The sequence below is a fragment of the Rhinichthys klamathensis genome, unplaced genomic scaffold (assembly GCF_029890125.1).
Source record: "Rhinichthys klamathensis goyatoka isolate OS25496 unplaced genomic scaffold, OSU_Roscu_1.1 h1tg000567l_1, whole genome shotgun sequence".
In the NCBI taxonomy this organism is placed as follows: domain Eukaryota; kingdom Metazoa; phylum Chordata; class Actinopteri; order Cypriniformes; family Leuciscidae; genus Rhinichthys; species Rhinichthys klamathensis.
Genome location: NW_026607033.1, coordinates 58,661 through 86,659, shown reverse-complemented (window position 1 = coordinate 86,659; position 27,999 = coordinate 58,661). Strand labels below are relative to the sequence as shown.

Here is a 27,999-nt window from a genome sequence, read left to right as displayed (position 1 = left end):
CATGAATTGCTGGTTTAGTGATAATGGAGTAGGATTTTATCTCTAGTTCCTGGTCACCCCTACATAGATTTGACAACCTAACCTGTAACTTGTGTTAACAGCTTTAACAATGTGATAAAGTATTTGTTCTCTCTGAATGTTTGCCCCTATTATGGGTGACAACGCACACCAAACAGTCCTGCTGATACCCTTGAAGAGAGACAAAATGATAAATAAAAGATGAAGAAATTAATCGCTGTTTCTGCTTTTTTGCAAGTATTCTTATGTTGGTATTACATGTGACAATACAGAATGTTTAAAGGGATAGTTCACCCAAAAATTAAAATGTTGTCATAATTTACTCATCACCCTCATGTTATTCCAAACCTGTATGAGATTACTTCTGTTGATTCAACTGTTCAACTGTTTGATTACCAACATTCTTCAGAATATATTATTTTGTGTTCAACAGAAGAAACAAACGCATACAGGTTTGGAACCCTTTTTGGGTGAACTATCCTTTTAATATACACTACTGTTAAAGAGTTTGTTTAAAGATTGTTAAAGATAGATTTTTTAACTATAATGTTGTAAATGTATTACTATTTAAATAACTGATTTCTGCTTTAATATATATTAACATTTAAATGAATATCTTATCATCAGATCATCAGTCACATGATCCTTCAGAAATCATTCTAATTAGCCGATTCGCTGCTCAAGAAACATTTCTTATTAACAAAGAATACAGAATTATTAGATGGATAGAGATAAAAAGAACAGCATTTATTTGAAAAATATATACTTTTTGTCAAAATGTAAAAGTCTCAACTGTTACTTTTGATCAATTTAATGCATCCTTGCTGAACAAAAGAATTTGTTTCTAAAATAAAAAACAACAACAAAATGAACCAAGACGTTGGGTGGCGCTATTGACCCCTAAACAGTTCACTTTGTTGAGGAAGGAGACAGTTCTTGAACTAAAATCCCTCAGCGATGTATCGGTACATGGACAGACCCCTTCCACTTCAAACTTTATCCCACGCCAAAGGTCTGTGTGACTGCACTGAAGAAGAGTGAGGAAGCGGTGAGATGCTTTTGCCGGGTAAAGTGTGACGCACCAGTTGACGGTACTGGCAGACAGCTGGGAAAGATTACGTCGGCATTGCTTAACCGAGGCACTTTAAAATCCAGATCACAAGACTTGGCGCCTTAAAGTACTACGCTAAAAATCCAAGAGGTATGTATCAGAAATGTTTTTGTTCGGATCCAGGCAACTGAATCATTTAGACTGATTGAATCATTCAAAAGAACAAATTAGCGTCGATTTAAAAGTCAAGTGACAGATTACGAAGACAATTGACAGCTGTGTTTAGATGAGGTAAAACTTCGGAGGCAAAACTCTTATCAGCTACTTGAACTGAGGACTTCACTAACTCTGGGTCACTTTATTGCTCTAGCTCTACAATAATTGACAACTTATCTGATGACTTTACAACACGGTACACGGTCAATAAATCGGTATTGTTTTGCTTAGAGTTTAAAAGTAACTGACTACTCAAAAGCCCTCAGACGGTCGGTGATGCTGTATTTTGGGGAATTGTGTAACTTTGTATCAGTTGGTTTGTAAAGCGTTTGCTAAGAAATAGAAAGGAAGTGGTAGAGAAATTTGAACCCTGACTGAGGTTCACTATCATCATATTTCAGAGGAGTCCCGTCAGTGAAAGGTGGGAGACCGATGCATCATTTCATTGCGGTAGGATTAGAAACGGAGAACCGGTTCTTATTCAGAACCGATTCCATTAAAAATAGTATAGCCGCATGTTTTTCTTTTCTGTTCCTTGAACAGTTATTTAATCAGTTCTCTAATTTTTAAAATTGCCTGACAGTGTTTTCTGCACTACTTCATTCTTACACTAACACGGCTATTGCCTCTACTAACGTTACAGTGCAGAGCGATTCACTAATGAATGAATGACTGTTATCAGCCGGTTCTTTTTAAAGGGTTAACTTTATTAACTCAAAAATTCTGTCATCGTTTAACTTACACACCCTCAAGTTGCTCTAAACCTGTATGAATTTCTTTCTTCTGTTGAACACAAAAGAAAATATTTGGAAGAAAATTGGTAATCAAACAGTTGATGTGAAGTCAATTGGGCCCACCATCTATTTAGTTACCAACACTCTTCAAAATTCTTCTTTTGTGTTCAGCAGAAGAAAGAAATTCATATGGTCTTGGAACAACGTGAGGGTGAGTAAATCATGACACAATAAATTTTTTGCATTTTAAATAATTGCAAAAAAAAAAAATCACTGTTTTTTGTCAGCATATGTGAGAGTGTGAAAAAGTACTAGTCAGGTAAAATCACTCATTCTGAACTGCATTATAAGAGCAGACAGATTGTTATAAAAGGAGGGAAGAAGTGCTTCAAATCCTTGTGTTCTGGTGTTAGCAGTGATTACCTCCAAAGATGTGCAGCCATCATCGAGTTGCATCAAAATAGCCTCACATGCATCTCAAAGAACAATTTACCGGATCATCAAAAACTTCTAGGAGAGAGGTTCAACTGCTCTGAAGAATGCTTCAGGACGTCTTAGACTTAGAGTGTCCAGCAAGCGCCAGGACTCCTTATGAGGAGTTGGCTATGGAATCGTGTCACCTGCCAATATTGAGTGAGCTCTGCAATGGTGAAGGCGGTATCTACAAATACTGAAGCTGCAAACTTTGCAAAACTCAATATTTTTGTCACAGCCAAAACTTTTGGCCATAGCTGTACAATGCGACCAGTGTAGCCTGCCGTTTCCTGAACAAATAACTCATATAATCCGGTTCTTTTTAGTGAATCAGAAACGTACAGTGCGACCAGCTGAACGATTTCTGAACACCTTGTATTAGTCAATACCTTTTAGTATATCAACGTTAAGCATTCATTAACAATGACATTCAGCGGTTGAACTGTTTCTGGTTTATTCCTGATTTGTCATATCTGCTCTGCAGACAGCGTCATAATTTCGCAACAGGCTTCTGAGGATGATGAATTCAATAAGAATGACTTTTTTTTGTGCACTCACTCTCCTATGACCTTATGTTCTCTCTGCTCTGACAGGGGGATGATGGACAACGGAGGGTTTTGCGATGATAATTATCACAATTTAAGCAGTGATGATGAGCTGGTGGACATTTCAGATGTTACGATGGACTTCAGTGAGGATGTCCCGCCTCTGGACCGAGATTACAGCACAGGTAGGGTCGCGTACTCAGGCACGACATATGTTGACATGAACCTTTATTGGATGCAGTGTACTTTTTTTATTTCATATATAAGCTTTTATCAAAGAACTTTATGGTTTTGCAAGATTAACGAGTTTTTTTAGATATTAAGCTTTGGTTACAAACATTTGATAAATAAAGATTATACTTTTACAGTTTGAACGTCATATCATATACATGGCCGTACACTCGGTTTTAGAAATACCAAGGTCCAAGGGGGGGTTGGGGTTGGATTTGATTCCCTTGGTCTACATCTGTGCATTTTAAGAAATCTTGAGGGCAAAGATTGGATAACATTAGCTTTAAAACCACGTCCACCTTTTTCATTTTCGTTTGTGTCAGTGAAAAAAAAAAGTAAACAAATCGTCATGAACATTTTAATGAATATATTTTTTCCTGTTCTAATAAAACTTTTCATTGGTAAATAATAACAGGATGATAATAGAATTTTAATTATTATCTAATGTATTTTAAAGTTTGAGGTCAGACCAGCAGTGGACATATCAGTATACTAAGGATGCAGACATTTAAGGGGGTCTTGTGAAAAATTAAAGGAATAAAGAAGGAGACGTATAAAGAAAAAAAACGTAAAGAACTAGAATTCATTGTGAAGTAATGCATTTGATCTATTTTTATTAAATCTATATTGGCTAAATGTCTGTCCTGACCACATCCTGTAAATACTTTTGTCAAAGTCACACGTTTTACTATATTCTGGTTTAGGTCTGAGGGTTAAAATTGAGTCGGTAAATGAAAGGCTATCAGTAAAGTGTAACCAAGTTGATTAAATGCATTCACAATTTGTACATATTCATTGTTAATCTCATGCTTATAATCTACTGAAAATGCATCATTGGATATTAACATTTCTATCATAACATAGTTATATTACGTTTTGCTACTTGCATCCTACATCTCACTTTTTGACTGTTAAAAAGTGAAGTGTTGTGATAGAATTGAGACTCGGCCTCTGTCAAGCGTAACGGTAGGCTAATATAAATACCTCAATGGTCAGTATGGCCATGATCATGTACTTGTTTTGTAAAACATGTAGGTTTAATCTTTTAGTCACGTCATTGTGGTGGGACCAGATCACTCTGTTCTCTGTCTGCACAGATACAGATGATGCCGTGCGTGATGTCACAAACAGACTCCTTTTTTTCAGACCAGGAACTTCCTCTTTTGATGTGTGCATTTCACAATCTATTCTTTCTTCCCCATTTCACTGCCTTCCTGTCTTATACTCTTACTGTTATGTTGAACTGTTTTATATTGTTTGCTTGAAAAGGTACAACCTGAAAAACAATTTAATTCTATATTATTTTGTCTTTGAAGCAAAGACAGTAGGGTTGCACCAGCCGTTCGTAAGTTCTTTCTTAAATTGGAACGTAAAGCCCACATTAGAGGCTTAGTAACTACTAGCTAGTTTGTAACTAACTCTGTACTTTATTCCGTTGGACCATTTGTTCGTAAGGCAGAACGTAGAGTAGGTCGTAAACTCTCTGTAAAGTAAAGCACTTAATCATGAATAACATAACTGTTTTTATATGTAAATAACATTCAGAAACTGTATTTGAAACAAATTGAATAAGGATAAACAAGTGATGATACAAAAAAACATTTTATTTGACATGCACAACACAGAGCGATGGGACAGATGCACTCAGCGGCGCGCTGTAGGACGGGTTCGTGTTGATGAGCCGCTAACAAAGTAATCTACTCACATAATGTTATCTTTCTTAAAATGTAAGCGAGTGTAAATGTCAGCATTATCATATATGTCTAAAGAATTAAAGTCTGTCAGGTAAAATGCTTATTGATGCAGCGCAGTCTGTCTGATATTTTAGTAACCGTTACTCCTGATTGGAGGCTTCCGTAAATATTTAGTTTATACGTAGAGTTACGCTTCAACTAAGTGTAATGGTGCAATGCAGAAATATTTAGTAGTGCATAAGTTGTATCTTAGTGCCCATTTACGTCAAAACTAGGCTAAGTTGCAACTTAAGCACAGCTGTTGCAAACGGCCCCAGGACCCTAAAGCAAGGTTTTTTTCACTCTTATAGATGCCACCGACCCCAAATATGATCATCCTTGTGTGTGACCCTCATCCTAAAATTTAAAATGCATATACCTTTTATAAACACCCAATTGAAACACTGAAAAATGTATATTTTAAATGAGTTTCTATTTAGTCACATTATTGTATTTTTCTACTCTATAGTTATGAACTGTTAAATGTATTATTTAATTTTAATCTATTTTTTAAATTTATTTATATTATTAAATTGAATTATTTTGTTTAGTTTAAAATTTGAAAATGAAGAAATTAAAACAGCCATAAATATTAGGATTCTAATTTTACAGCTGTAATGTAAATTTTTTTTTTCATTTTTTTATTTTACAGTGAAATTACAGTAATCATATTTCTTATTTAGCTTTTATTTAGTCATTTTTATTTTATTACTTAGTAGTAGTAATAATATTATTTCATAGACATAAAATTAAAATTCTGTCCAAGTTGCGCAGCCCTACAAGCAAGCAATTTTTTGTTGTTGCTGAAACTCTCTTAAAAAGTCGCATTTTAAATCATAATCACAACTTTTATCAGAAAAATTACAGTTAGAGATTTTTTCCCCCATATGTTTGTGGTACTATTATATTAGTGTAATTTTCTTTGGTATGAATGTTTTGTGTGGTTGTTCAGACTAATTTAAGTTTAGCGTGAAGGCTTTTATCTTGAAGGTTTCAATGATTTTTTAATCATTGAGAAAACAATGGCAAAACACTAATGGAGGAGACTTGTGTGAGCCTAAGCCAACATTATGCACTGTGTGTGTTTCAGCTTAGTTTTCAGTGGTGCACTGAGAGATAAAGTGCAGAGATCAACGATATTGAAGATACAAGTATTTTAGATAGTTTAGCAGCTCATGGACACAGAATCAAACCAGGTCAGCACAATTCTGTCTGAGGTTTTCTGTTTGTATGATTTGGCAGTCATGACTCACTGTGACAGGAAGGAAGTGTAGTTACAGCCATCGTATGCATTTTACCACTCGTTGAGAACTGATGCTGTCATATTCATATTCAGTGGGATTGTTAAAGACATCAGCAGCATTCGCATAATTTCATTGCTTGAACGATTTGGATCGAGGGAGTCACCAGGGAATTAAGCTAAAGAGGAAACTAAAAGAAAGTAGATTGAGAGTTTATTTTAGTTTGAGCTGCTGTTGTTCATGACAGCATGTGAGATCACAGTTAAATGAGAACACACACGGACTCATTTTACAGAGCTGCTGGTTCCTCTTAAACCTCCACCTCTTTTCCACCAAGACTCAAATTACAGTCAACACTTCTCCTTTAACTTTATTTTCCTGTAAACTTTAGTTCGCACCGAGTTCCACTGTTGATCTTTTTCTTCTTTTTGAGGAGAAACAAAAACATCTGTAGTCAGTAGTCATTTAATAAGAGTTTAGTCTGCACTGTCATTATTTTTTGTCAAAATTTTTGGGTTGATAAGATTGAAAAAAACTTCTATTTCAATATAATTTAAAATGTAATTTATTATTTTAAAGGCAGAGCACCATTACTCCCATCTTCAGTGTCACATGATCCTTCAGAAATCATAATATGCTGATTTGATGCTCAAGAAACATTTCTTATTATTATCAATGGACATTTTTTACTGCTTAATATTTTTGTGTAAACGGATATATTTCAGTATTCTTTGATTGAAAAGAAAGGTTTGAAATAGATTTTAATGTGTAACAATATAACGTTATTTTTGTTTGGCAGGAGGAACAAACCAAAAAATTATGACAAAAAATGATAGCTTTGTATTTTTTGGAGCCAAAGTCTCCATTCCCTTGCATTGTATGGAAGAGAACAGTTTAGACATTCTTCGAAATATTTTCACTGGTGTGTCTCTGGAGCAACACATCATTCAAGTTTGCAATGAGCTATTCCTTTTATTTATTTTTTTATTTTGCTCAGACAAAGATTCTGACTTCACAAACTGGTCCTATTATTAAGCATGAAATGCGGCCTTATAGCCAGCAGCATTACTGTCCTATGTGTCAGATGTTGCTGTCAGACGCCTTTTGTTTCAAGTTGAACCTGAATCTTTTTTTCAATTTGTGTCACACATTGGTTTAAAACCAGTGTGAAGGCCTGGTGTCTCTCGCTCTACATCTGTTAAACCAGCTAAACTAGTTTGATCTGAAACATTTGTTCAGTTCATTGTCATTTGACTTATTTGCATACGGACGTTAGTTAGATGGTAGCCAAAATGACCTGGGCTCCGTTTTTCAAAAGCATAGAGACCATTGGTGCTAATGCTTCTACAATCTGGTTTTAAGAAACGCAGCCTTGTCCAGTTAACTGCTGTCTAATCTGTACAAAAGTGAGTTCACAGTATTGACTCTAATGTGGCGTTCCATTACATGTCTCCTAGTTCTTGGAATAAGATAATTTACTAAAGAAGCATGAAAGAATTTTGTGCTCTGGAGGGTAGTCATTGTTTTTGAAGTAAACACACTAAAAGTAAAATAAAAGTGCTTTATGTACTGTGTAAACATATGTAACAGTGATTTGTATCCTGTCCTAACTGGCTTGTATTTTGACTTGACTTCATCCACTGTTATTTTATGGTCAGCATTTGAGGTCAACATCAGTCCTTTTCTTTTTGTTAAGTCTGTCTGGGTCATTCACAGTGCGTTAGGCTTTGCCCTGCCAGCGATATCACACGCTAACGGCTCTGATTGACAATGTAATGGTGAACTGGTTATCTGTAATTCCTCTCAGGCCACAATGGGAATTGTCCATCGTTAATTGGCATTTTATTTGCATTCTGCTTTCACAATAGAAAAACAGCATAGGCATGCAATCCTGCACGCAAAATACAGAGTGTCTGCAGGTTTCCCATGAGTATTTATGTTGTGTTTTGTTCCTGTAGACGTAGGCCGCTGTAAAGCAGATTGGAGAGTATACAACAGTCCTAAGCTGTTGGATCTACTGGATGACACCATTCCTGGCATTGGCACCTATGAGGACTTCAACACCATCGACTGGGTTAGGGAGAAGTCTAAAGACAGAGATCGACATAGAGAGGTGAGCGGGGTTTCCACCTGCTTTTGAAACTCCACCCACATTTCCTGCTCTAACACCTTGTGTTTCTTTCAGATCACCAATAAGAGTAAGCAGTCTACACTAGCCTTGCTCATCAGCATCAGTGATGCCTTTTCTGGCTGGCTTCTTATGCTCCTCATTGGACTCATGTCAGGTCAGCCCACGTCTTGCCCACTTCCTGTTTATTTCCACACTCTAATTCAGGGGTTTTTCAAACTGTGGGTCGCAGATTGGGAAGATGTGGGTCACGCAGTCACTATTGGCTGCAGCAAAATTTCCGTTTCATGAATGACACACATACAAACAGGTTGCACGATGTACCAACGTTAAATAGAAATCGCTATAGTGCTTAGTGCGATTTTAATTAGATAAATATGTCAGCATTGTGTTTCATGAAGCACACGCGTGTGACTTCTTGTGATAACAATTTTCACAATAAAATCTTAGTAAAAACCTAAAGTAATATTAACTATATATCATTTGAAAGCTTACAATCTCTAGTTTCCATATTTGGTGGCTGTTTTTTTTTTTTTTTTTTTTTTTTATAAATTACAGAGAAGCAGTAATTTATCAATTTGCAACAAGAATATTTCATATTCATGCGTGTTTAGGCCTTTATTTTGAAATGGCAATAAATATGAAAAATCATGAAAGATTGGTAGAAACCTCAGTTTGTTTTCATGCCAAGAGTTCAAAAGATAACACCAATTCAATTTTACGAGAAAAAAGTTTTAAATATAAAGAAAAATATTATGGATTCTCGATTTGTGATGCTGCTGCGAGCTATAATGCACATATGTGCTCTTTTTTCTGCGTTTATTAGAGGTTGAATTCAAATCAAATACAACCACCCATAATACTTCTGAATAGGATGTCTGCTTCATAAATTGTATGAAAATTATGGAAATACATGGTTCAGATCATTTAAAACATTGACCTTTCGTGCTGGTCGGATGCCAGATTTTGGGCCGATCAGGGGTGCGTTTCCTGAAAGCATCGTTAGCCAACTATGGTCGCAAGTTCCGTCGTTACCAATAGAGTTCAATGGGATTTGCGACCAACTTGCGACCATAGTTGGCTAAGGGAAACGCACCCCAGCGCGAGTTTACGACATATATGAAAATAGAGGCGCCTTTATACGGAAGCTTACTATACTAGTAAGGAAGCTTGACTGTCCATCTAGTGAAAAAGTTTGGTACTGCGCCCAAATAAACTCTTACTGAAAGCTCTTTTTTTTTTTAGATCAACCTTAAATTTGGAACACAACTTGTTCAAATTTTTGGCTTTCATTTTCTTGCAGTTTTAGAGTAAAATATATTTTGTAATATATATATTTTATATAAAATATAAATAATTCTATTTTTACATTGTACATTTTCATAAACACAAACTTGTATAACTTTTTTTCTGTTTCACTTTCATAATTTATTTCACGTCTACAATAATCGGGCAAATGTATTATTTTAAAACAAGGTCTTTATTCCAAAGCATTCTTTAATTACAACCATTTAAGTTTGGATAGTGATTTTCATGTCTTTGCGAAAAAGGGGGGTGACAGTTAAAGATTATTAACAACGAGTAAAAGAAACTCGTTTACTCCAATCACTGCTCTGCATTCTGCATGAGATCGCATTACACCGGAGAATTCAAATGTCACGAAAGGCTCATTCAGGTCTGGGCTGCGTTTCCCAAAAGCAGCGTGAGCTAGGTTGATTGTAGAGACCATCGGTGGCAATGGTTCTACGATCTACTTAGGCATACAATGCTTTTGGGAAACGCATTAATCTCTGTCGTCTGTTCAACACAGTGCTGTTGTCTTTCAGAGATATGGTCGTCGTAAGAGTGCGTTGTTTGCATTCCCTCGTATGCATTTTGCTACCTACCAAATAAAATTATTAGTCTATTTTTTTTTAATATTCAGATTTTTTGTCATATCAAACCTTCAGTTAAGATTAAGCTTACTTAATCTTTTTCATTTCTTTAAATTTGTTCTGCCATGTCTGGGTAAATCAGTTGAGACAGCAGACAAAAACTACTCAGTATTCTTCACATTATTTAAACAGCTATTAGGCTGCTATTTTAATTCTTGAATTTTTTTATAATGTGCCATAAGTTTGTATTGCAATTAAACTTATATGTCATTCATACTATGACAAGGAAAAAAGAGAACTAACGCCTCCCACCCCACCCCACATTCATGCTTTAAAAAATTTTGATGGGTCTTGAGATAGATTATTCTTGTCTAGGTGGGTCCTGGAATTGAAAAGTTTGGGAACCCCTGCTCTAATTGATCGATCCGCTTCAACTATGTGTATATTAGTCTGCATCAGGTCAGTAACTAGTTGGCTTGTCTGTCTTTATGTAGGGTGACCAGACCCGTTTTTCAGCTCTGTTTTTAGTATTTTTTACTCATCCTCAAGTCATCCTAGGTGTTTATGACATTCTTCTTCCAGACGAATACAATCGGAGTTATATTAAAAAATGTCCTGGCTCTTACAAGCTTTATAATGGCAGTGAATGGCTGTTTCTGTTTTGAAGTCTATAAAAGTGCATCTATCCATCATAAAAGTGCATCTATCCATCATAAAAGTGCATCTATCCATCATAAAAGTGTTCCAGACAGCTCTGGGGGGTTAATAAAGGCCTTCTGAAGCGAAGCAATGCGTTTGTGTAAGAAAAATATTCATATTTTAACACGTTACAAAGTAAAATTCTAGCTTTCGGCCAAACGACCATACGCAGTCTACTTGCACCTAAAGCACAACTTACGCAACTTGTGACATTGGAAGTAGCATAGTGCGTCATGGCGTAGCGTAAATATCAGCATTACTAAATATATACATTGTCTGAAAGAAGAATGTCATATACACCTAGGAGGATGACTTGAGGGTGAGTAAATCATGGGCTAATTAAAATTTCTTTAAGACAATTCTTAGATAGACTTTAAGTACACCTGACACACACATAGAATACTATCAATCAACATTAGAGTGCCACCCTCAGGCTGAATAACGCAACCTCTGTCAAAAGTGTTCTACCTGTGTTCAGCAATTACAATATAAAGCTTACAAATAGTTTATCATAAACTAGCACTAAGACCCAGAATCTGTCCTACCTAAATTTACGGTCAGGAGCCCCTACTGATCTTTTTTTTTGGCCTTTGTTGCTGTCTTGATTGTTTAATATCTTTCTATTTGTTTCCTGACCTTAAATGCACAAAGTACAATGACGATTTTTACCTGCATACTTTCTAAGTAGACCTGCATACTTTCAGTACTGTACTGTATTGAATCATAAAGGTATAGAAGCTCATTTCTGGCATATTAGAAAATATATATAATACAAATATATAATAAAAAATATATATAATAAAAAATGTGTCATTATGAGAAGTCAAAATAATAAGATAAAGTCATCATTATGACACAATTTTGTTTACTTGGTATCTCATAATTATGACTTTCATCATTATAATTGTTTTTGCTTATGTGTCGGAAGTGGGCTTTTATAGTATAGAAACCCATTCCACCATTATAAGAAATTAATCTTTTGTCGTAAATCATAACTATAACAAAAAAGTACAATTATGAGATAAAATACAAATTATGACACATTTATGACTTGGTATGTCATAATTATCACTTCAGTAATTATTGTTTACCAAAGCGTGATTTTAAAATCCCATAGCCCTAAGGATTATACTTATCAAAACAAAAGTTGATAAGAGGTGTGCTATTACTTTTTGTTTCGCTTTCAAACCTATGATTTTATTAACAAAAAGGCAACAAATCAATTGACATATCCCATACAATTGCATTGAAGAAAGGACCAGAGTGTCATAGGGACTTGAGGATGGGGTAGTTTGCCTTGGGCCTGTAAGCAAACACCTAGCTAAAAATGCTTAAAACACCCTTTGCAACCCTAAAGGAATACTTTGGCAACCTCCCACAATATCCTAGCATCATGATGGCTAGGTTTCATGGGCAAAAACCACTCGTATTCTATTTAGAAAACGTAAAAAGTATCGATAATTCTTTATTGTGTGAAAATGCATTCGTATGATGTGTGACTTGAATGTCTTTTGTGTCCCATCTCTTCCCTCACCAGGGGCCTTGGCTGGAGGTATAGACATTGCCGCCCATTGGATGACAGACCTTAAAGAGGGCGTGTGCCTAAACGGGTTCTGGTTTAATCATGAGGACTGTTGCTGGACATCCAATGAAACCACTTTCAAGGAAAGAGACAGGTGTCCTCAGTGGAAAAGCTGGGCAGAGCTCATGGTTGGAGTCAATGAGGTGGGTTCCATATTCAACCCGCACGGAAGCATTGCGTGACAGAGATCCATGTTACCATTGCACCATATTACATATGTAATCAAAGGCTCGAAATTGCAACCATTTTGGTCACATATGCTTCCGAAATTTAACCTCAAAAATATTTGGGAGCATTTGTGCGAGTGCAAATAATTGTTGTGGTGCGACCTGTTTTCATTTCTCTACAAAACGTTTGCTAATTACTGCACAGAGTATGTGCCTGCTGCCTGCTGTGAGCTGATAGAGGGACCGGTCCACCGTTCCATCCAACGTTACACAACCAATGAAACATCCTCTTTACATTCTTAACTTAATGGCAGATTTTAGATTGGTTAATAGTAGCCATCAGTCACCCCTTTCACTGCGCTCTGTTGTCACGTGACAGGGAGCTAACTAGCGCACAAAATGTAAAGAGCTGAAGAGAGAAGATGAAAAGAACAGAGCTTTCTTTTGCAAGCTGCATAAAGTTAAAGATAATGTAACTCCTGGAGTTGGTAAACGCGATTATGTGGTGAATGTGGATTCACCAGCGGAAGAGAAGGTTTACAGTTTTTGGAGAGAGTGACTGAAAGACTTTGCTTTGTTAATGGCTATGTAAAAGACTTCGCTATGCTCCGCTATGTAAATGGCTCCATGCATTGCGTTTACTGTAAAGTCCGTGGGACAGAGGTTGCAGGTAATGCTGCATTCACCACTGAATCCACACATTTTAAGCGTGAGAGCTTGATTAAACACCAGGAGAGTGCCAAGCACAAGAAATGCTGGGACAAGTGTGTGGCTAAGAATTCCGGATCGGGTTCAATTTTTGGTTCCACTCAGTTGGCAGAGCTGAACGGGAAATTTAACTCCGTCTGCACCATTGGTAAAGAAGAGTTCACATTCACTAAATTTACACCCATGTTGCAGCTCATGGTGCTGCTTTTAAATAAAAGAAATCTGTTAATATCAGGGTTTCTGCAGGTCTTAAAAAGTGTAAATTTACCCTTACAAAAATGAGGCCTTAAAAGGTCTTAAATCAGAGCAGAAAGTTAAAACTAATCCTTCCTGGTAAAAAATTACCAGCCTACAAAAAATTGCTTATAAATCTTGTTATGCTATATTATCACCCAATATTGGATTCAATCTTTTTGTCAACTTGTTCTCTTTCAATTAGGACTGGTTTTATATTTCTGATTAATCGTAGGCTTCATTTATCTGAGAGTAGGCATCTAAATTTTTGAGTAAAAAATGCATTATTTATGTATAATTTTGGAAATATTAAATAAAATATGAAAAAATTGCACTGTTAATCACACTAGTCTACTTTAATGTTTCACAAGGAAGTTTGTTTTGAAAAACTTTTATTTGTACAAAATGGCACAAAGTTATACTTGTGGTGTTCCCGGTCAAAAATAGCCGGCCATTGAAAGTGAATGGGAGAGACTGAAAATAAGATAAATATTTAGTTTTCAGGAGCATGTTCATTATGTTCATGTACACATATGTGCATGTGTGCTTGCAAACGTCGAGCCCTTGGACCTGTGCATGTGTGGATACATGCATACACACGCTACCCAACACACACACACACACACACACGTTAAAACACACAAACTATTTAAGTATTACACAAGTTATCTTTTGTAGACCGGTCATTTTTGACCGGGAACACCACAAGTGTAACATCATTCTAATATGCTGATTTGCTGCTCAAGTTCTTCTTCGAAGTTTTTCTTATCAACGACGTTGAAAACAGTAATATTAATATTACTTTTTTTTTAAGGATTCTTTTTTTGATGAACCGAAAATTCAAATGAGCAGCATTTATTTTAAATAGATTTTTATTTTTTATTTTATAAATATCTTTACTGTCACTTTAATGCATCCTTGCTGAATAAAAGTATTAGTATCTTTAAAAAAAAAATCTTATTAACCCCAGATTTCTGAATGGTAATATATCACCCCCTTGTGGTATGAAGACAAAGCTACAATGTAGAAAGTTTAATAATTTACAGTAAAACATCTTCATCTCGGATTCATTTTTTAAAATTTATTTATTTTATTCACAAATACTGAATTGCAGTAATTTCAATTTTTCAGTATCCAGTCTATTGAGAATTGGAGGAATTCTTTTAAAGACCTTTAAACCAACATTTCATGTAAATCTAGAATAAAGATATACATATTATTAGGGAGGGAGTTTCAAGTCTCAATTAGGAGGTCTCATTCTCCTAAATGCCTCATTATTCATTTCATGATTATCAACTTCAGAATGTGAGTAAATAGCATGTAAGAATAAGTGTGGCCTCTAACTGTCCTGTAGGGGGTGACGGTGTATAAGCCCCCTTGATTTCAGCTGTGTCCTGTGTGTGTCCTGCAGGGGGCCAGTGCGTATGTGGTGAGTTATTTCATGTATGTGAGCTGGGCTCTTCTCTTCGCCTTCCTGGCAGTGACTCTGGTGAGAGCCTTCGCCCCTTATGCTTGCGGTTCAGGAATACCAGAGGTGAGAAGCTCCTCAGATGCTCGCATATGATGAGCCATGTATCTTTTCACAAATTCAAGTTCTTTCCACCTACAATACAATTTTCCTTTAGCCGTACAATCACAATTTCTTCAGAAATGGTCAAAATTTAGTTACTTTTGCAATTCTAGTGGTGCAGAAATTACATACTTAAGCTTCACTTTAAATGAGACTAAAAACACCTTTTTTCAGTTTTATATGTCAAACTGTGAGTAAAGCGAGAGAGTGAACAGAGACAAACAATTTTTCTACAGTTTTCTGCAGTTTTCAGATGTTTAAAATGTTTTCAGATGTTCAACCACAATTGTTTCTGCACTCTAACCTTGGCAGAGAGAACAATGCAGGGCTTTCTGACATAAGTCACACTGTCTGTCTGAAAAAAACCCATGTTAGATGATTGCAGTTGTAATACTGATTTAAATTCATGTGGAGGAGTTGTCAGTGGAGATTTAAGGACCGTTTTTAAAACGATCCATTAAGACATGTTCATATGCCAAGAAAAACTGCTTAAGTGAATTATATTTGCTCCTCAACCATTGGTCTGGAAAATGGCCAGTTTTTGGGAATAATTTTGAATCCTTTATAACCTATCCCTAATTCTTGCAGATTAAAACCATCCTGAGTGGCTTCATAATCCGTGGGTACCTGGGAAAGTGGACTTTGATCATAAAGACCATCACGCTGGTGCTGGCCGTCTCTTCCGGCCTCAGTCTGGGGAAAGAGGGTCCACTGGTTCATGTAGCCTGCTGCTGCGCAAACATCCTATGCCATTTATTCACCAAATACCGTCGAAATGAGGCCAAGAGACGAGAGGTGAGAGGAACTGGGGAGCGAGATGAGGAGAGGAGGAATTGAATGATGAAGTGATAAGGGAGAGGGGAGTGTGGGATAGACTGACAGAAAAGTAACAGAAAAGTATTTTGTGTCTTGGACCAAAACTTGTAATGTAATACATTGATATAAACCTCTTGGCTTGGTCTCTGTTAACTGATGGAAGTTGCCAGTGCCAAATTGGTAATAGAAATCGTGAACAGACGAGGCTTTTTCTAGGCTGTCCTCCTGAATCACGTGATCAGGATTATATAATTGAATTGTATAATTCATTGTTCATATATTTATGAGGTTGAATATGCTCTTTATTGTGCATTTTAGTTAGGGAATAGAAATGGAATGGATTGTAAATTAAGTAAATATTCATTGTGTGTGTGTGTGTGTGTGTGTGTGTGTATCAGGTGTTGTCTGCAGCATCTGCAGTGGGAGTGTCCGTAGCGTTCGGTGCTCCTATTGGAGGGGTGCTTTTCAGTCTTGAGGAGGTGAGCGCTTTATATTTCTGCAGTCCTGCCATAAACAAAGAGATTCATTTATTTTTATAGTACTGTTTCTGATGCGTTTTATCCCTTTTGGAAGCCAAATAAACTGAAAATAAATCTCTGTGATTCAGTTTTCATATATATCATTGTGGTATCATTTTATTTGGCCAACAAAACATTTTCAGAAATTAATAATACTATAAAATATGGTTAAAATAAAATATTTTTTGTGAGAAGAAAAAGTTAAAGTTTCAGGTAATTTAAAACATAGACATATCTTAAATGTATTCTTGTCATTTGACTCTCTGAATGTATTACGTTTTTAATGCATTCTTGAAAGAAAAAGAAAAAAACAAGTCACGCTATTGACACAAATATCTGATATTAGACCACAGCGATGATGTGTTTTGTGGGTGGAGCCCACCTGGTGGCAGAAAATGACAGGTTAATATAAAAGAATAATGGGTAAAAAAAAAAGAAAAAAAAAAGTAATTTAGAGTTTATATCTCAGTTCTGAAAAGAAAAATCTTTGGGATTTAAACTTGCAAGAAAAAAGTCAGAAATGTGAGATAAAAATGTTATTGGTTTGAATGTTATTTTATGCTGTAACTGTAGGGCTAATGTCCCCGATGAACTGCATATATGAATATTATATATACCTATTATTTACATCAAATTAATGCTTTAATAGTAGATCGCAGGTTTCATCAGTCGAGTCTGTCTGTTTAATGGCTTGCAACCATAAATGTCTGCGTTCGGCCTCAAAGGGCGTCTTTGACGACAGTATTTTAAAAAATAAAGAAAGCCATCTTTACTTGCATTCCGATTCTGACATCCAGAGGCACAAGAAGACATTTTCTCTTATTCCTTGGATTTTGCTTGTTTTCCTCCACTTGTTACCACTGTTTTCTGCCACCACAATGCGCACGCAGCTACAAATAGCTGTGGTGTCTGCTCCCAAGTGGTTTATTATTATCTACGTTGAAAACATCTGCTGAATGTTATTCTAACACCTGACAGTGACAAATGTCTCTCACATTGTCTTTTTCAGGTCAGCTACTACTTCCCTCTGAAGACTCTGTGGCGTTCGTTCTTCGCTGCTCTGGTTGCTGCATTCACCCTTCGCTCCATTAACCCCTTCGGCAACAGCCGTCTGGTCCTTTTCTACGTGGAGTTCCACACTCCCTGGCATTTTCTAGAACTCATACCTTTCATATTTCTGGGCATCTTTGGTGGCCTTTGGGGGGCTTTCTTCATTCGTGCTAACATCGCCTGGTGCCGTCTCCGAAAGAACACCTGCCTTGGGCACTACCCTGTCCTCGAGGTTCTGTTGGTCACCCTGATCACAGCGTTGCTAGCGTTCCCGAATGAGTACACTCGGATGAGTGGCAGCCAACTGATCTCCGAGCTGTTCAACGACTGTAGTCTGCTGGACTCGTCGAGAATCTGCGACTACAGTGGAAGCAGAACAGGAAGTGCTAATGTTACTGTCACTAACGGTCTGGCGGATCGTCCGGAGGGGCCAAAGCTCTATACGGCTATGTTGCTGCTTGCTCTTGCACTGATCTTTAAGATGTTCATCACTGTGGCTACATTTGGCATGAAGGTAACAGACCTAGATGTGTTTTGACTGCACGGGGGGAGATGCACCTTTCCCCATATATATATACACATTTTTTTATATATATTTAATAAAACATGTTGAATTCAAAAACTGCTAGAATATCAAAGTTGTGAAAAAAAAAGTAACAAAAAAGTTGTTTCAAACTTGAGGTTGATATCTAAAAAAAAAAGAAGAGCTTTCAAAAATGTCCCCATTGAAACTGCAATTTTTAATCCCAGGAACATTTAAAATTATAGTCTTTGTCTTTATCCCTGTTATCTGCTTTAGCGAATTTTAGAGCCAGTTGGATAAATTATGGAGCTATAATTGTGTGGGTGTGATGGTATGATTGTCAGAGTGTGCTATGGATGTACTAAAAAATTGTGTGTGTGTGTGTACTTGGGATCTAATGGAAAAAGTTTTGTACTGCACCCACACAACATCTTAATGAGGTCTTAAGTCTAACTATTTTGTGTACCTATAGTGTAAAATAGATTCATTAAAGTAAATGATAAATGGTAAAATTCCAATATAAATACACACTTGTGCCAAAATGTATGCAGTTGGCAAAATGTATATATATATATATATATATATATATATATATATAAGTAATAATACATTTAAAAAAAAAAAAGACAAAAATGGCCTCAAGGATGCACAAGGGTTAAAATTTTACAAAAATGTTCCTCCATGAGTAAATTGCAGTTTTATTCCTCAACCGCCAAATCGGGGCCAAAAAGAGCCAAATTGTCTATACAATATAATAATAGCCAAACACTTAAGCACCACAAAATTACCATGGTACAGTTACAGTATAATTTTGGAAATTTAGAAGTAGAAAACCATAAAATTTTTTGTTTTTCTCGTCACATGACTACGAGTTAGTTTGGCTGGCATTTTTTTCACAGAATAATAGTAATTGTTATGTCAGAAATGTCAGCATTTTAATGAGAGTAAAAAAAATATTTTATTTCATTTCAAATGTCATCCAAATAAATTTGGACTCAACAATTACACATTATTTAGTTTTCCTTGGTTACATTGCCTATATAAATTAATCACCTGAGGCGATTTGTTACCTAGGGTAACAAACGAATAACGAAGCCAAAATCGATTCAACCCTAGTCACAATCAAACCTTCTTAAGAATTTGACAAATCACTGCTTGCATAACATGTAAGTTCTGCCATCTTTATCTATTTATTTTGTCTTGCTCTTTGTTCCTCTCTAGGTGCCATCCGGTCTGTTCATCCCCAGTATGGCGGTGGGAGCTATAGCAGGCAGGCTTCTTGGTGTGGGCATGGAGCAGCTGGCCATCTACCACCATGACTGGAATGTTTTCCGAGGCTGGTGCTCTCCTGGGGCGTACTGCATCACGCCGGGCTTGTACGCCATGGTGGGCGCAGCAGCCTGTCTGGGTGAGGGGGGATTTAGCTCCATCTCTGTGAAAAATTTACTGAAGATTCGTTTTCCAGATGATTTATTTTTTACTTTGCAGTTACAACCAAATTGCCTTGTGCAGTCTTCCATGCAGAAGCATTTAATGTTGGCTTTCAGGAACATGGCTTGACCTTGCTTAGTCATCGACTTTGTCGCACTTTTAATGAGCTATTTCCTTTATACACCCTAATTATTGGTGCTTGCCAAGGCGATCTTCACTATTATTGTTGTTCATATTTGTGGTTAGTGGTTTATATCTGTATTTTTTTCCCTTCTAATTTCCCATTCTAGGTGGTGTGACCCGTATGACAGTCTCTCTGGTGGTCATTATGTTTGAGCTGACTGGAGGTTTAGAGTACATTGTGCCTCTCATGGCTGCTGCCATGACCAGCAAATGGGTCGCAGACGCTCTGGGTCGTGAGGGCATCTACGAGGCCCACATCCGTCTCAACGGTTACCCCTTCCTGGAAGCCAAAGAGGAATTCCGCCACAAGACTCTTGCCACGGATGTGATGCGACCACGGCGGAGCGGCCCACCGCTGTCTGTGCTGACGCAGAGCGGAATGACTGTAGAGGAGGTGGAGAGACTCATCGGAGACACCACCTACAGTGGCTTTCCTGTAGTGATCTCACACCAGTCTCAGAGATTGGTGGGCTTTGTGTTGAGGAGGGATCTGGTAATATCTTTAGGTGAGTATTTATTTTTATCAGTGCTCCACATATTTATGCTGTTAATGTATATATACATGTATTTTAGGGGTGGAACGGTACATGTATTCGTATTGAACCGAAATGGTACTGGCGTCGCGGTTCGGTGCATGAATTTACACGGAGAATACACGGTATAAAAATAATTAAACTCGCGTTCAAATTAATTAATGTAATGCGGAACTACTGTTAGATACGCGGGTTCTTTAGGGACACATAATCTTTAGCCCCGCCTTAGGCGAGCTCCGCATATGTATGCAGTTTTTTGTCAGGTTGACGACGGTCCAGTGAGTGAGTCAGAGATAGCAGCACTAAGGATGAGTATGGTGAGTGGTGGCGACCCACAAGAGTTAGCGGCCTCTTTAAAGGGATACTCCACCGTTTTTTTCATATTAAACTATGTTATTCCCTTAACTAAGACGAGTTGATACATACCTCTCTCGTCTCAGTGCGTGCACTCAATCGCTCTGTCTTGCGGTGAAACTTTGATAGCACTTAGCTTAGCCCAGTTCATTCATTAGGATCCAAGCAGAGAAGCGACCAAACACCTCCATGTTTTCCCTATTTAAATACAGTTACACGAGTAGTGTAACTCGACCAAGAATGGTGACACAAAATAAAACGTTGCACTTTCTAAGCGTGTAAAATGGATAACTATAATGTATGGTGGAATACCATAGCAAGTGCTTGGGAGCACTTCGACTTGGCGCATATATATCTATGGACTCGGCGCAGTAATATCATCACTCCGGAGAGGGAGAGGGGGGAGAGGACTTTTCACGAGTGATGATATTACTGCGCCGAGTCGAAGTGCTCCCAGTTCTTTCGGTTTTAGACAAAGTTTGCATTTGACTATTACGTTCTTCTTGTCCTTATCTCTGACAAACTCGAAGTAATGCGCATACGTCCATCTCGCGAATGGACAGTCGTCTTCTGCTATCTTCATACATTAGCCACTTTTCCACTGGCCAGCGCGAGCACAGAGGACGAAATCATGCCTCGCAACACTCCTGTAAAACCTGCCCTAAACCTTCACTGGACTATGTCACACAATACAAAGGTACACCAGCAAGAGGGAGATGAATGAAATTAATCGCTATACAAATATATCAGAAGCTGTCATTTAGTCTTTATTTACAAACTTGAACCCCACACGCGGCTATTGACTGACCACGAACAGGTAATATCGTACTTGCATTTTGCATTCGTTAATGTCTCGCGATCTTGCTGGTTTTTTTCTTCTTTTTTTTTCTTTTTTTTTCTTTTTTTAACAATTAAATTTTGGGCTAAAAGTGTGTTGTAACGCAAGCGTTACTGAACATGTACCGAGTAAAATATTACTGAAAAGTGATTAGTAATGCCTTACACTTCTCCATTACAGCTAAAAGTAATATGTTACTGTAATGCATTACTTTTGTAACACATTACTCCCAACACTGGTTACGCAGCACGTTTGAGCTTCCGCAAGAACCAATGAGGTTTGTTCTCGCATATCAAGGTTAGACTTCTGTTTATGTTCGCTGATCAATGTTTAAATGTGAATAAAAGCCTAAATTTAATCTGTTCATCATATAAAGCGATCTCTTCAGAAAATGTGGACTAAACCGCTCAATTCACATGGATTAGTTTTATAATCTCTTTTTAAAGCATCAAAGTGGTAGTTGCGTAACTGTCAATGGAGAAAGCTCTCAGATTTCCTCAAAAAGATCTTCATTTATTTTCTGAAGATGAATAAAAGACTTATGGGTTTGGAACGACATGAGGGTGAGTAATTAATTACAGAATTTAAATTTTTGGGTGAATTATCCCTTTGTCATTTTAAATTGTAATGATATTTAACAATATTGCTGTTTTTACTGTAATTTTTAATCAAATAAATGCAGCCTTGCTGAGCATAAAGAGAAACTTCTTTTCAAAAATATAACAAAATTGACCCCGAACTTTTGAACGGTAGATTAAACAAATATATGACATCAGTTTGACTGTTAGGAGTCTTGCAAACCAGCCGACTGACGCAACCAACCACAGTCTGAAAGCAGTTTTTGTATATTTTTCTGAAATTTTGGGAGATCAAGTTGAGCCTGAGGATATCTGATTTTCTTGCTACTAAGTGTCCCAAACCAAACTCTTGAATCTCTGTCAAAGAGTTGATAGCACAAGATTTTGTCAGCCTGGCGCCTTGTAAGCGCGACTTTGTTTCTTGTCTGACTAATTATAAACCTTTGTATCCTTATTCCAAGACATGTTTAGAGCAGCCAGCCAATTAGATTGGAAGCAGTGATTTCAGCCAGTTCTTGTGTGCAATATGATTGTCCGTGGGATGTTTTGCTAATTAACCCTTGTTGTAAGTTGTAACTGATGTATTAGTGTTGCGTTTATACTGCTAATTTTCCTGTTTTTCATATTTTTCCTGCATAACTTTCACTCAATCATCTCAGAAAATGCACGTCGGCATCAGGAAGGTGTGGTCAGCGTGTCTGCCGTCCTGTTCAGTGAATGTGATCTGCCCGCGTCACCCAACACTCCTCCTGCTGTCAAACTGCACAGCATCTTGGATCTTAGCCCCTTCACGGTCACTGTGCACACACCCATGGAAATCGTGGTGGACATCTTCCGCAAGCTAGGCCTGCGGCAGTGCCTCGTCACTCAGAACGGGTGAGTCTGTGGGAATGGGTGACGTGTACAGCTGTGTGATCCGTTTAAAGAAGTGGATGAGATATGCGTGTAGCAGATATTTGTTTTCTCCCATGAGAAGCAGAATGAGGGTATAATTATTTTTGTGGCATCTCAAGCTAGATTCAACTGAACCAAGTTGAAATAAACTGCATTTTAGTGTTAATGTCTCATTTACAACTTTAGAAGTCAGATTGAAATATGTTAATCTCACCCTAAAAGTCACACATTAGCTCTGTTCCAAAATCTAGTGAGCTTGAGCTACCTAACATTAAAGGCAACATCTGTGGCAGCAACACTGTGCAATATTCTAAGATACATTTAACATTTGGCCAAACTCTGAGCATCACAGTCAGATAAGGCAACCCTAGAATGCCTCAAAATGCTGGACAAGAGTTGAGAGAAATGTTGATAATGTTAAATTGTATTACATACTGAAAAAAGTATATAGGTCTGTGGTTCTCAACCAGGGTTAATACGTTTTTTTTTTTTTTTGTTCTCTCAACAACTCATTTTTAAAACCCTATGGTTTTGGAAAACCTGGATATATGAAAGAATTGTGATTTATAGACCTGGAAAAGTCATGGACTTAAAATCTTATAATAATGGAAATTTGCATAATGAATGAATGTACATTTTCATAGTTATATCAAGCGTTTGGGTAGAAATATCGGAGAAATTGCTGCGAGGAAAAAACTATCACAAATGACTAGAAAAGTCATTTGAATTAAGTGGTAATAAAAAGTGTAAACTCTGAAAATTATGGAATTATTAGCCTATTATTTGTATTATTACTTCTATTGTTATTATTTTAATATATTATTAATATATATTTAATATATATTATACTCCTGGTTTCTGTAAATAAGTTTTTGAGCAGCTTTGTCATAATAGGAAATAGGTTAGATTAGCTTAAATAGGTAATCTTAGCAACATGTATCATACAAATATGGGAGAGTTGACTCACTATTGATTCCAATAGAGTGAGGTGTTGAGCATTTCACATCAGTCATTTATTAGGTTTTGCCTCAGTTTGAATGCTGCCTTGCTGTGTTTTGCAGTGTCAAAAGTTAGCTCACTAGGTTTGGGAACAGATCTGTTGTCTCCACGTTGCAGTTTAGACTGTTTATTAAAATATACTTTGTTTAAATATATGCCAACACAAGCAAGAGGGCTTCCCCTGCTGAGTCTTTGTTCCTCCCAAGATTTCTTTTGCATTCACTACTACATAAACATCTTGGGGAGTTTTTCCTCACCACTTTCGCTCACTAACTGCTTGGAAACGATATGCATTGTGAATAGCGCAATACAATTAAATTGAACCAAGAAATACACTGCAAATATCCAGTTTAGCACTGATTGAATAAAATGATCTCAGCACCTCTGAGATGGGACATTTTCATCCGTATGTTTTTTATGTTCTTATAAAAGGCCATATTGAGTGTCTGTTCTTTTGTTTCCACATAGGTCCTTTCTTATAAGAGCGCTTCCTGCCATATTTGTTCAAAACAGCTGAAGCTGATTCTAGTTGCAGTTGTTTTGCCTTTTAAAGTGTGTGTGTGTGTGTGCGTGTGTTAATCAGCTCCCGATGTTGAGTAGATCGACGTGGCTGTTGGTCTTTCTCGGTCCCTATGATCCACCCTTCAAGTCTATCTAGAACAATAAAAGGAAATGACATCATATAAAAAGAAAGTAGACTTGAAACGCACATGCACACACTTAGTACACATGGCCTTGAAATTTTATGCAAACATAGTCTCTCTCATGCATATGCTAACTAGGACCATCTGTTCAATAATTTTCTGACTTGACAGATCAGTGATTTGTATTAACTAAAAACAAGAATCCTTTTTTCTGACTCTTTTTTTCTGTCGCCCTTTTAGGCGTATGCTGGGAATCATCACTAAAAAAGATGTTCTTAAACACATGGCGCAGATGGCCAACAGAGACCCGGATTCTATCCTCTTCAACTGAAGACTCTCAGGACACACTCCTGCACACACCCACATGCACACTGAATCATCCTGTGAGGATGGTGATGGATGATGATGATAATGGTGGTGGTTGGACTGTGTGTGTCACTGAGGTACTGCTATTCTAGAGTGGTATGAGATTGGCCTAAGGCAGCTTTTTGCTGCTCCAGAACTGGACATGTTCAGACAGGAGCTGTCCTTTAGCCTGTCCGGAGGCTACAGAGACATTAATGTGACAAATGCTGTTCTCTCACACCTGTGAAACTCATTTCAGTCCTGATCTGAATGGTTGCCATTAGGACTTTCGGTATGTGGACCAAATGCTTTTCCTGCCAACACGTTTTTTCAAATTTGGGGCGACTTCTTTTCGAGCTTTTAATTCATTTATGGTGCTTTACTCTACTAAAAAATCAGCTTAAACTAGCTTAAGATGGTTGTTAGTCTCAGGCTGCGGGTTTTAATTTTTTTTTTTTTTTTTACATTTACCAGACCAACAGTCGAGACCTTAACCAGCCAAGACCAGTAGTTTAAGCTATTTTTTAGCAGGGTTTTCATTCCCTGGAGTGACGTCTGACCTCGAAAGGAACTTCAGAAGGGTGAGAACATTCCTGAAATGATCTGTGAAACGTGCGTTGAGGTTGTCTTGTCTGAACCTGCGTGCGTCGAATGATCCCTGTGGGAAGATGTGCCGTCTTTTGTAGAAATGCAGTGAGATTTGGTGTATCATGTTGAAAAAGCCACACTTATTCTTTCTCACTTATACATACTAACAAAATGCCCACAGTAGTGCCGTTCAACTTCCTCCATTAGTCACTCTGAAGACTTTGAGACAAGTTTTGAAGATCACGTACCACTCTTTTAAGTTTAAATGTACATTCAACTACAACTGGAGAGAAACTAGTTGATTTTACGACATAAGGTGTCTAAAGGGATGGTTCACCCAAAAATGTAAAACTTCTGTCATAATTTACTCAACCTTGTGACATTCTATACCTGTATGACTCTCTTCTGTGGAACATAAGACATTACATCATACAATCAGAGTCAATGGCAACAAAAACTCTTCAACTTCACCAACATTCTTCAAAATATCTTCTTTTGTGGCCCACAGAAGAAAGTAAGTGGTACAGATTTGGAACAACACAAGGGTGAGTAAATGATGAGAATTCTCATTTTTGAGTCAACTATGCTTTCAATACTTCACATTGGGTTGAAGTGCCCTGATTCTCCCTCCGTCTTTCTGTTTCAGTCTCTCTCACTCTCAGCTCTTTCTTACTCCCGACAAGCTATTCAGCCTTACCATTGGCTTAAGTTTTCCAAAAAAGTTTGTAGTGGCTGCCAATTTCCACTCAGCTTCCCAAATGAACCAAGCTGCAATTCCCTCTCGGCACCACCAGGAGGCACTCACAATCTCACAGCTTGTTCCTTCTGGATATTGTGTACCATCTGATTGACTGTTGGCCCGGTTCACTCACTGGGTGTGTTGCGGCATTCTCTCATGTCATTACCTTCGGGACTCTACATTCCCCCAACATCTTTATGCTCATATTGAGCACCTGGACCCTTACATACAGTCTTTGGAGATGTGAATCCACTCCTCCGTCCGTTATCCTCACTTTCTTTCCCATGTATCCACGCTGTCGTCCTCAGACAACCTCAGCAAAGCATCTCTCGGCACCTCCCTTGTTTGGCTGTGAGGATCTGATCATGACATAACGAGATCCTCCCTGTCACGAAAGGGCTAAACTCATACTATAGTCCTCTTCCTTGGCATACTCGCTCGGCTTTCGTCTCGGTGCATTTGAAAACCTCCACCCTCCATGTTTTTTCCCCCCTGCATTGGTATTTGAGTTTTTATGGCCTATTAAAGGTATTCGACTATTTTCATGCCTGCTCTAAACGCTCTCTTTCCCTGCAAGCCGTAATTCCCGGGAGTTTGATTCGGGCCGTGGAGGTCGGGGAGGGCTATTGTTCCCATTCGCTCCTGCTCGTCTGGGCTCCCGGTCGCCAGGATGTCCCCGACCGCTTCCCTCAAGCACCGCCACGCAGCCCTGACCGCCTTCCACTCTTAGAAAGACAATTTCCGGTCCAGTCTTTAAACAACGGGCGATTCTGCAATGTTATAATAGAGCGGGAGGGAAAAAGAAATTCTTGCGCTCTGATTACTGAAAGAAAAGGTGTGTGTGTATTTGTGTGGGGGGCCGTAGGGGTGTTGGAAGGAGAGATTATGGCTTTCTTTTTTGCCTCCCTAGGAAAACATGGGAATATGGGAGGAGGGAGAGGAGAAAAGGTTAATTAAACAGTGTTCACTGGTCAGTGCAAGGATTGTTTCACAAAGGTCCCCTCTGTGTCACACGAGGGGTTATTGGAGAGACTTGGCACGAAGGACTTCCACTCATTCCTGCAATCCGGGTGGGTGCTGAGCCTCTTTGCGCTGTAACCCAACACTCAATTGGTGCAAATGGAGCCGGGCCAGGACCGGGACCAAATGAAATGTTCTAATGTAAAACAGGACCTCCTATGTTCTTATCTACAGAACGTGGGCTTTAACTAAGTCAGGAAGGCAAACAAGCAGCAAGTAAACAGCTGTTTAGCTTGCGTCTACTTGAGAACGTGTCTGCCTTTTTCTACGCAAATAGCCAGTTTAGGGCCGAGGACAAATGCTAAACCTGAGTAAACTGCTTTTACAGGCGTCAGTGAGCATGTTTACGATGTAGATCCGAAGAAACCTGCGATTTTTCTCGCCAAAAAGGCAATACGGTTATTACCAAATTGTTTGGAAGCAAAAGAATTATGCATGATTTATTCCAAAGCACTCCTCCGAGATGATGTATTTGTCTTTTTATTGACGACATGTTAACTTTAATATGTATTTATTTTCCACAACAAAAATTCGATTGCAGTATTTGTATGTGACGTTGATTATATCATATTGTTAAATGAACTTTTGTCCATTTGAATAAATCTGAATGATGCATACCATGCAGACTGCATTCATTCTGGAGGTCAAAGAGCATGTGTTTATGCTTCAGCTATGTAAAGACTCGCTTGTGGCCTCAATATATATATATTTGGGGGGGTTATCTTACATAATCAAAGACTC

The 27,999-nt window shown here is 37.7% G+C and overlaps 1 protein-coding gene across 1 annotated transcript; it reads left to right on the top strand.

Moving 5' to 3' along the window:
- Positions 1–935: 935 nt before the first annotated feature.
- On the top strand, positions 936–27,878 carry clcn5b (chloride channel, voltage-sensitive 5b). The gene is made up of 13 exons (XM_056239594.1): positions 936–1,219; positions 3,087–3,223; positions 8,202–8,356; positions 8,429–8,528; positions 12,482–12,669; positions 15,047–15,169; positions 15,794–16,000; positions 16,420–16,500; positions 17,549–18,103; positions 19,334–19,520; positions 19,834–20,232; positions 22,689–22,905; positions 24,807–27,878. The coding sequence occupies exons 2-13, from the start codon at positions 3,091–3,093 to the stop codon at positions 24,895–24,897; spliced, it is 2,436 nt and encodes an 811-aa protein (XP_056095569.1). The 5' UTR covers positions 936–1,219; positions 3,087–3,090; the 3' UTR covers positions 24,898–27,878.
- Positions 27,879–27,999: the final 121 nt, after the last annotated feature.